General features: G+C 55.8%; 1 protein-coding gene across 3 annotated transcripts; it reads right to left on the bottom strand.

The window, feature by feature from the left end:
• Window positions 1–216: 216 nt before the first annotated feature.
• On the bottom strand, window positions 217–10,108 carry MISP (mitotic spindle positioning). 3 transcript variants are annotated; one of them, XM_084795705.1, is made up of 5 exons: window positions 10,031–10,108; window positions 3,626–5,366; window positions 2,721–2,851; window positions 1,553–1,591; window positions 217–729 (listed from the first exon to the last, which is right to left on the bottom strand). In XM_084795705.1, the coding sequence occupies exons 2-5, from the start codon at window positions 5,301–5,303 to the stop codon at window positions 640–642; spliced, it is 1,938 nt and encodes a 645-aa protein (XP_084651831.1). In that variant the 5' UTR covers window positions 5,304–5,366; window positions 10,031–10,108; the 3' UTR covers window positions 217–639. The 3 variants fall into 3 exon arrangements, with proteins under 3 accessions (XP_084651831.1, XP_084651830.1, XP_084651832.1); XM_084795704.1 differs by lacking the exon at window positions 10,031–10,108 and adding an exon at window positions 8,397–8,481; XM_084795706.1 differs by lacking the exon at window positions 10,031–10,108 and adding an exon at window positions 6,037–6,298.
• Window positions 10,109–10,197: the final 89 nt, after the last annotated feature.

The following is a 10,197-nucleotide window of genomic DNA, read 5'->3' as shown; positions in this document are numbered from 1 at the left end:
AGACGTTGACATCTGCCCTGCCATCTTGCCTGAGCCCTTCTCTGTCCAGAACACATCCCTGCAACAGCACCTCATAGCCTCCCAACCCCGTCTGCCCAGCTTGCCACAAATGAGCTTCCAGGACCTCAGGGAAGTGGGACTGATGCCACCAAGATGAAGGGTCCAGAAGGAGGGGCGGCAGGGGCTGTGTGGTGCGTCCTCTACACCAGGCAGGCAGCTCATCACAGATTTATTTCGTAGCAATTTGACCAGGTTTGGGGTTGGCAAGACTGGAATGGCAGGTCCCTAAATGGCGCCCTCTTTCTGGCTCGGCACCTTGCAGAGGGGCCGAGGGCTGTAAGGGGCACCTGTGGACCCACAGCTCCCAAGGTATTAAATCCAGAGCATTTGGCAAAGTCTTAGGTTCACAGAAAGCTGGCAGGAGCAACCATTTCAGCCGCATCTGAGAACCGCCCCTAAACAGGAAGTGCTCTCCCACCCCAGGAAAACAAAACCAACTTCCAGGCCGTGGACATCAGCCCGAGCTGGGTGTGAAGCAAGGCTGTCCAGCGACCTGACAGAGGACTCTGGGGGGCAGGGCGGGCCTGGCAGCTACCACAGGACTGGGGTGGGATGGGGAGGGTACCCCTATTTCCAGGCTCAGTCTTCATCCTCGCTCGCATAGATGTGCGCTTCCCAGCGTTCTGCCAAGACGTTCTTGTGTCGTGTTACCCGTGTGGCTCCCAAGACCTGCACACAAGGGAAAGCAGGGACCTCCATGGAGACATGACCCACCCCCAGCTGGCTGCCCATTGCCAACGTGCAGGGGTGTCCGGCACAGAGCTGAGGTGCGAACTCCCCCTACTTTGTTTCGCACCCTCTCCTAACGATATGACCTAGGAGCCTGCTAATCTCTGCTGAGCTCCACGCCGAGGAAATTGTGCCCAGCTGCAGGCCAGAAAGTTACATCTATAATCTCAGCACTCAGGAGGCTGAAGCTGGAAGATTGTGAGTTTGAGGCCAGCTTAGTTTACATAGCAAGTTCCATGTGGCCAGCCAGGGTTATCAATAAATAATAAATAATAGTAATGATGATGATGATGATGATGATGATGATGATGATGATGATAATAATAATAATAATAATAATAATAATAATAATAATAATAATAATAATAAAGCCAGGCATGGTGGCGCACGCCTTTAATCCCAGCACTCGGGAGGCAGAGGAAGGCGGATTGTTGTGAGTTCGAGGCCAGCCTGGTCTACAAAGAGAGTCCAAGACAGCCAAGGCTACCCAGAGAGACCCTGTCTCAAAAAAAAAAAAAATTCTTATCTGTGGCTCAATTTATTGAACTCTTTGTCTCCCGGTAAAAAGCCTCACACAAACACCTTTTTGCCATAATCTGTGCCCATGGCAGGCATCACAAGAAGATGACAGCACAATCTACCCCAGGAAGACACTACCAGTGCATTCCTACATCCAGAAGAAAGGGTTCAGTGGCCAGTGCTATGGTTGAGGAACTGGCAGAAAGGGACAGACTGGAGTCCTTTCTGTCTGGAACTCACTCACCTCTGAGTTGACACGGTCTGCGGGGTTGATACCTGCATACTGCGTGAAAAGAACAAAAGTCAGTACGCATCCTTCCTGCCTGGCCCCAGTGCCCACCTGAAAGTCCTCACACAGCTGAACCACCCCAAAGTGCAACATGGGAAGAGATCCCAGCTGGTGAGGCCTTCCCAGAGTCTCGTGGTCACCAAGCTCAAAGCTACTGGGCATGTTGTACTGTCATACTGTCCCCTGGCCAGCAGGATCCATAGTTAGTCTCAGCGTGCCACAGTGGGGGCCACAAGTCCTAGCCCCAGCACACGGACAGCATTCCGTCCGTGAACACTCCTAAGGGTAAGCAAGGGGCCGCGACTGCTACTTGCTTGTACTTGACTCTGGGTCACTCTTGCCCAGCCTTGTCCACACAACATGGTGTCAGGCCGTGAGACCAGGCGTGTGGGGTGGAGTGTGTGTCATTCTCTGAGGTCTCCTCTGGACTCACCCAGCATGGCCCAGGTACCTACACTTGAAATCAGGCTGTTTTGTGTGTGGGGTGTGTGTGTGTGTGTGTGTGTGTGTGATCCCAAAGATGCTAATGGTGTGATTTCTGGGCCAGGCGTGGTGGTGCACACCTTAGATCCTAGCACTTGGGAGGCAGAGGCAGGAGTTAGACGCCAGCCTGGTCTACAAAGAGAGTTCCAGGACAGCCAAGCCTACACAGAGAAACCCTGGAAACCTCCCCCCTAAAAAGAGGTGTGATTTCTGTACAGCCCACCGCTGGGCTGTGGCACATCCTGTCCCATGATTAGTGGGTGGGGGGGTGGGGGGAGGGGGCATGGGCGTGGGAGTTGCTGGGGAGGGTGGCTTAGGGGGTAAGATGGAAGTGTGAGAAACTGAATTGGAACCCTTGGAATCTGTGTGAAGCTCAAATTAATAGTCGGTTGATCACTGTGAGTTCGAGGCCAGCCTGGTCTACAAAGTGAGTCCAGGACAAACAAGACTACACGGAGAAACTCTGTCTCCAAAGACCAAAAAAAAGACCAGTCAGTATCTGGTCATTTTTTTTTCCCCCGTCATTAACCTTTGGCCTCTGACCCTGAGGGTGACCCTGCTTGTGTGTCCTCTCAGACTAGAAAAGGCACCCAGGCAGTGTGATGATGACGTCACTTGCCCCGTGGGCAACTGAACTCACCCACGTCTCCTTTTTTGTCTTCTGGCCTGGAGCGCTGGCCTCCAGGTCCTCCACTTTCCACACCAGGCCTGAGTGCAGGTGGATGGGGGAGCATAACGGCGACTCCGACACCGAGTAGCTGCCGGTGATGCCTGTGGTGGGGGGCAGACGCAGGCGACATCAGGAAGGGTGAGCTGTTTGTCAGCCCTCAGGCCAGGAGACCCGGGGTCTCTGGAGCGATTACGGAGACAGGTGAACAGACAGGCAACTCGTTGGGACAGGTTGACTGAAAATAGGCACTCGGGGAAAGACTTTAGTAGCGCAAAACCCTATGCACCCGATAAAAAATTTTCAAAAACTCAGAGGTTAAGAGCACTGGCTGCTCTTCCAAAGGTCCCGAGTTCAATTCCCAGCAACCACAGGGTGGCTCACAACCATCTTTAATGAGATCTGGTGCCCTCTTCTGGCATGCAGGCACACATGGGGGCAGAGTATAAATAATAAATAAATAAATAAATAAATAAATAAATAAATAAATAAATAAATAAAATCTTTTTTAAAAATTTAAAAAACTCTAAAGCAAAGTAGTTGCCGGTTGCTCTCCAAAATCCACTTCCTGGGAAAAATGGCTCTGTTTAAACTCTGTCTCCTGGGGCTGGAGAGATGGCTCAACGGTTAAGAGCACTGACTGTTCTTCCAGAGGTCCTGAGTTCAATTCCCAGCAACCACATGGTGGCTCACAGCCATCTATAATGTGATCTGGTGCCCTCCTCTGGCCTGCAGGTGGACATGCAGGCAGCGCTCTGTATACATAATAATAAATAATAAATCTTTAAAAAAATAATAAAATAAAAATAAACTCTGTCTCCTCTCCGCACTCACTCTCACCTTCCTGGCAAGAGCAGCCATGCCCCAACCCTGCTCACCAGATGCCCGGGAGGAACTCCGGGACTCCTGCTCTAGGCTCTCGTCCTGGTGGTCCAGCTCTGGGGAGAACACCTCTGGGAAGAAGAGGTTTCTCCGCTCCTCAGCCACCTCACGCTCCCTCCGCAGGACGCTTGCAACCTCCTTTTCCAGCAGATCAGATGACTGTGACTTCTGCAGCCTCAACTTCGGGCCTCCGGGCACCTCCCAACCCCAGCTATGGGAGGTCTCCGCCTGCTGGGGGACATCGGGGACCCTGAATCGCAGCGGGCGCAGGTGGAAATTCTGTAATCGCACCACAGCCCCGTTGGCACGCAGGGGCTTCCCAGGGGCCTTGGGCTGCTCTTGTTTTGAGCTCGGAGGCCTTCCGGAGCATTCTGAGCTATGCCCGGGAGACCCCGTGGCCTTCTGGAAGGTGTCCTCTGTGGATACACTACTTGGCTTGCTGCTGTACATTCCGAAGGCCGAAAATTCTAGTTTGGGGGTCCCGGAGCCCAGATACGGCTGGTAGGCATCCGGTGGGATCCGGTTGACTTTCCTTGCCTCTGGGATGGGGTCTGTGGCTCTGGCATCTGGGCTGAGGATGCTATCGGGGCTTCTCTGCAGTCCAGGCTGAGGGTCCTGGGAAGGCCAGTCGGGTGTGGACGCCCTGCCCACCTGCAGACCCTCTCGTCGGTGGTCCTCTTCTCGCTGCGTCTCCTGCACCATGTCCCTTTGCACGTAGAGGGATGGGCGACCCCTGTCCCTTCGTGGTGGTGTCTCCACCAGGCTCACCTTGCTGAGAAGTGGCCTGCTGGGAATCTGCACCAGCTCTTGATGCCCGGCAGCCGGTCCGAGCCCTCTCTGCTCCCGCAGCTCTGCCTCTCGCTCCTGGGCTAGTCTGATCTCTCTCTCGATGGGGGTCTCTTTCGGGGTTTCAGGGGACTCTGCTCGGGTCTGGTGGCCAGGACCGGTGGCTGTACGATTGGAGCTAGCTGGGGAAACATGAACAGACTTCTCCCAGGTCACCTCCTTTACTGGTGACAGGACAGGAACGGCATAGCCGTTGGCTAGGCAGGGCCCGGTGGAGGTCTTGGGGGACTGGTTGACCGCTGGTGGGGTACGTGCAAGGGTCTCCCTGGCTGTGGGGCCCCATGTGACCGGGTTTGCGTTGGCCTTTTCTAAACTCAGGAATTGCTGTCGAGCGGCCAGGAAATCAATTTGCTCTGTGTCCACCAAGATATCCTCTGTGAATGTGGACCGAGGCTGGCCCGCAAGCCTGGAGTCCTCACGATCTGACCCGGCCTGGAGTGTGGCCACCGTGCCACCCCTCCTGACTGCCTGGCTCTGGATCACCGCCCAGCGCTCCGCCTCCAGGTCCCTTGGCTGTCTGTGGGGGGCGTCGCCCGTGCTATCCAGGTGGTAAGCATCCATCTCCTCATCCTCATCTTCCAGGTACAGTGACCTTGGGGACGGCTGGCCAAGGAAGACTCGTCTGATGGAGGACACACTTCTGTTCTTCATATCTGGTCCAGTCTGGTACCCAGCGGACCAGGCCTGCATATCTTCCTGGTTCCAGTCAGCTTCAGGGCCCACGCCCACCAGCTCCACGGTGTAGCTAGTGTCTTCATCCAGGGCCAAGCTTGTGACACGTGCTGAGTGGGGGTTACTGAAGATGGGGTATCTGGTCACTCGATCCATCTCCAGGGGTCTGGGTGTGACCTTCCTCCTCCTCCTCCTGTCACTTGGGGAGTTCCAGGCTCACTTAGGGAGGAAAGGATCATGTTAGACCACTTGGGGACAGGGGCGGCATCAGGAGCCCCCTGACAAACAATCCCGATCCCTACAAGCCATCTCCCCAAAACATTTAAGTTCTTGGCTCAAACTATACCCGAAACCCAATTATCTGTGGGCTCACACAACAAACCTTCATTTTCCTATAAGATTTTTTTCCCCCCGAGACAGGGTCTCTCTGTGTAGCCTTGGCTGTCCTGGACTCACTTTGTAGACCAGGCTGGCCTCGAACTCACAGCGATCCGCCTGCCTCTGCCTCCCGAGTGCTGGGATTAAAGGCCTGCGCCACCACGCCCGGCTCTTAATCTCTTTATTCTTTCCTTGCCCCCTCCCTCCCTTTCATGCTTTCACTCTGTAGCCCCAGCTGTGTCAGAACTTGTAACAATCCTCCTGCCTCAGCCACCCGACTGCTGGGATGACAGGCATGTGTCATCACTCTTCTAAAACAGCCTGCAGCTGGAGCACTTGCTGTTGCTCCGTCCTGCCCACCCTTACCCTCTCTTCAGCAACCCCAATCAAGGTCAGCCTTACCCCTGAGAGTGTAGGCTCCCCACCGCGTCTCTTCCCCGTCTCCAGGGCACAGCCCTCGTCCCTCAGCTAATTCCCAGAGGGAGGACCACTTACTATCTTCGCACCTCACCTGCAACAGACAACCGTTGGGCTCTGGGTCTTGGCAGTGGATGGTGCCAAGTGGGGAAACTGAGGCTCAAAGTGCAGCAAAGCCTGTTTGCCGGTCCCCACACCTTGGATCTCTGTCTGCCCCAAAGAGCACCTGGTGTCCCGTCTCAACAGCACCCGCCTCCTCAGGACCATAAAGCCAAGAGGAATGGGGAGCGCCTTGGACTTTGTCCCTGGACCTGGGTGGGGCTCAACCTCTGCCCCAGCTCCTTCTCAAGCACTCACACCTGCTTTCGCTTTTGTTTCTTCACTCTCCTGGAGCCCCACTCAGTGCTCAACGCCACAACCTGACTGCACAGTCTAGAGGTTCATCAACCACAGCAAGTGTACACAGGTAAACCACGCCCCCAGCCCCTCACCGGGGGCATTCCAGGTGAGGACTCCGCCCTGACCACGCCCCCAGCCCCTCACAGGGGGATTCCAGGTGAGGACTCTGCCCCTGACCACGCCCCGAGCCCCTCACTGGGGGATTCCAGGTGAGGACTCCGCCCTGACCACGCCCCCAGCCCCTCACTGGGGGATTCCAGGTGAGGACTCCGCCCCTGACCACGCCCCGAGCCCCTCACTGGGGGATTCCGGGTGAGGACTCCGCCCTGACCACGCCCCCAACCCCCTCACTGAGCGACTCTAAGTGTGGCTCCACTCTTGAGCCCTGTCTTCTTTGGTTTTGTTTGCTTTTGGTTTTTCGAGACAGGGTTTCTCTGCGGAGCCTTGGCTGTCCTGGACTCACTTTGTAGACCAGGCTGGCCTCGAACTCACAGCGATCCGCCTGCCTCTGCCTCCCGAGCGCTGGGATTAAAGGCATGCGCCACCACCGCCCGGCCCCTCTTTGTATTTTGAAGCCTGTTTTCCCAGCATCTAGCAATCCCTGTGCTGCCCTCACTTAACTTTCCCTTTATGGTTCTTCTGAGAATGGGCTAATTCCTTCTGTGTGGGTGGATATTCCTAATGCATACAGCATACAGCAAGCACTTAATTAAGACTCATTTAATGAACCATGGTGTTCCTGGGCTTCCTCCCAACTGTCTCCCATATTCCAGCCCAGAGCTTGTTGGCTGACTGAGGTGTGTACAGTATTTTATGGTCTGTCACTGGACAGTCAGACGTGACCCCTAGAGACAGGGTGTCCGCCCTCCATAGGTGGGGCTCACTCTTCCCCAATGATTGAGGTCAGAGGGTGGCTCTCTGCCCTCTTGGTTGGAATTCAATCAAGGCCACTGGGCCTTCTCTGTTATTGGCTTGGCTAGGACAATCTTACCAAGGACCTATAAAACCGAGTTATGCTGGGTGTGACAGTCCACTCCTTTAACCCCAGCGCTTGGGATACAAGGGCAGATGGACCTCCATGAGTTCTAAACCAGCCAGGATATATATATGAAAGGGGGGGACCCTGTCTAAAAAAAAAAAAATCAAAGCCTGGCGTGGTGGTGCACGCCTATATAATCCCAACCGTCAAGGACACACAGAAGCAAGAGGATCTCTGTGAGTTCGAGGCCAGCCTGATCTACAAATGGAGTCCAGGATAGCCAAGGTTACACAGAGAAACCCTGTCTCGAAAAACACAACAACAACAACAAAAAAGCAAAAACAAACAATAATAACAAAAACAACTGTCGAGCACCTCACACATCAATGTCCTATTCAAGGCTGCTGATGGAGTTCACAGAGGTGATGGAGTGCTTTCCAAAGCCCCTTCCTTCGGGACTACCTCCTCCTCGGAGAGGAGCCTGCTCCACCCAGGCACACCCTGGAACTGTGACTCTATTGAAACTGGGTTTATGGTCCCTGTGGGCACACCTGCTTCCTGTGGCCTCTTACCCACGGGGCAAAGGCTCCTTGGTGGGGCCGGCGGGCACCTAGTAGGGTTGGGCCCTAAGGAGTCCTCTGTCCAGTCCCTCAGGGCCTTCCTGCTGCCAGGACAGCGGGCCATGGGGAAACCCTGGCAAGATGACCTCTGGGCCCAGAGTCTGGGCCCGCCTGAGCCTGAACAGTCCGGCCTTTTGCTCCTCTGGTTTCTTCCAATCGGGCTCTGACTCCATGGGGGGGGGAGGGGCCTCACAGAGCTCTGGCCATGGGGGTGCCTGTGGCTCCTGCCTCTTTCTCTCAGTGAACTGAGGTCCTTATCCACACCAGGCCCGGGGTTTCTTTAGGGTTAGTGGGTGACAGAACAGGCTCTCAGATCCGGGAGGACAACAAGAGGGGATGGGAGGTGCGTGGAGGAGGGGGGTCGGTGGGGTGGAGAGGGGGCAGGTACAGACAGGGGCGATGGGGTGGGTGGGGGTGCGAGCCAGCCCGTCCCCACCCCGGGCCTCCCGGCCTCACCTGTTAGCTTCAGGTGCCCAGGTCGCCTCCCTGCCTCAGGCTCTGTCCTCTGCAGGGAGGCCCCTGGGCTCCGCCCTGGCCACATGTTACCAAGGGGACGGAGGCCCCACCCGGGAGCAGGTGTGCCCCTCCTCTCCGTCCCCACCCGGACATGGGAAACAAAGTCCAGAGAAGAGAGAAAAACGATACTCAGGCTGGCAAGGGCAGGCACGGTGCCCGCTGCAGGCCTTGGCCTCACAGAGCCGGAACCGAGCCTCGGCCTGCCTTCCCACCTTTGCTGGTCCCGCTGACAGGGGGCTACCTCCTCCCAACAAAGGGCCACGCTGCTCCCATGGAATGGGGAGACTGAACCCCCCAGACAGGGCTGGTCCGTCTGCTTTCCCGCCGCTTCTTGCCCAACCCTCTGAGCCTTGTTTTCTCATCCAGGAAATGGGAATTCTCTGGTCACACACACGCAACAAAAGTTCACAGAAAACCATGAAGCGTTCAGAAACACCCACAAAGACAGGGATAGCGGAACAAGCCTGTCTCACCACAACTCAGGAGGCTGAGGCAGTGGGATTGCTATTAGCGTCAGGCCAGCCTTGGCTACACAGAAAAAGAACTCTCTAAAACTCAAAAATAAACAAAAGTGCCCAGGAGCCAAGCAGGTGAGGCGTGGACCCTAGTGGGATGCGAAGGGGGTGCTGGCCAAGGCACACATCGCTCCCCACCGGATCCAAGTGGCTCTGGAGCCGGGCATGGTGGCACCGCCTGTCATCCCAGCACTCCGGGAGGCAGAGGGAGCTGGATCTCTGCGAGTTCGAGGCCAGCCTGGTCGACAGAGTGAGTCCTGGATAGCCAGGGCTACACAGGAAACCAACCAACAAAGCAAGTGCCTCTGGAAGCCCATGGTCTGTTGGGGCCCAAGCAATGACAGGGGTTCCTGACCTTCTCTCAGGGCTGCCTTGTGGGCCTCCTCTGAATTTCTGCCTTTTCTTCCAACCAGTGGTTCCCCCAGTTCTGCCTCTGGGGGGGGGGACTCAAGAGATGGGGTAACAGCCTGTCTTTCTCCACATAGCGCTGCTGAGTGTCAAAGGCAGACTGTGGAATGCACCTGTCCCTCCCAGTGCCCGCACCGGCCCCTTCACTGGTTAGCACACCCAGACATTGAAGCCCCACAGGTCAGAGAGATTTAAATTAGCAACCCCTCCCCACGTTTTAGGCACCCCACAATACGAACTACCTTTCACAGGGAAACTGAGTCCCCAAAGGGCCCCCAGATTCAGCCCACACACCTGACATCTTTGGCACTCAGGAAATCAAAGCAGGGGGATTGCTGCGAGTTTGAGGCCAGTTTGGGGTACACAGACGTCAAGCCTGGAATACTGTGTGTTTGGGGAGGGGAGGGCACAGGATTCCCAGTCAGGTGTTCTATACAGAATAGGGAAACTGAGTCCAAAGGAGAAAAAAAACTCTCCTAGGCCACACAGAGAGGAAAGATTGTGGGTCTCCCTTACTCCCCTCTGAACTTAGTTCAGAGCTTGTGGGGTGTCTTTTGGGGACCTGTATCCCCAACCTCAGTGCTCCAGGACCTGGGTGTGGTAGATGTGGAGACCAAGGCCCTCGGGTGGCTGCCCACAGCAGTCCCTCACCTGTCCGGGTGCCGCAGAGTCCTGGAGAAGTTCCACCCTGAGGGACTCACTCTGAGGGGGTGCAGCGCTGCAGGGGAGGTGTCCTCCTGTGTCCTGCTGGGCCTGGCCTTTTTATGGCTCCCCACCAAGTGGCCACACCCCTTCCCGCCCAGATGAAACTCAAGAAC

The sequence above is a fragment of the Acomys minous genome (assembly GCF_964271855.1).
Source record: "Acomys minous genome assembly, chromosome: 9".
In the NCBI taxonomy this organism is placed as follows: Eukaryota; Metazoa; Chordata; class Mammalia; order Rodentia; family Muridae; genus Acomys; species Acomys minous.
Note: the sequence above shows the minus strand (reverse complement) of the source record. Positions and strands in the feature narration are given on the sequence as shown.

Excerpts from the sequence above, each read along its gene's own strand:
- MISP (XM_084795705.1), bottom strand. The coding sequence starts at position 5,303 with ATGGATCGAGTGACCAGATACCCCATCTTCAGTAACCCCCACTCAGCA. Across the intron at positions 1,592-2,720 it reads AGACAAAAAAGGAGACGTGG|TATGCAGGTATCAACCCCGC; the intron begins GTGAGTTCAGTT and ends CTTTTCACGCAG. Across the intron at positions 730-1,552 it reads CAGACCGTGTCAACTCAGAG|GTCTTGGGAGCCACACGGGT; the intron begins GTGAGTGAGTTC and ends CCTTGTGTGCAG.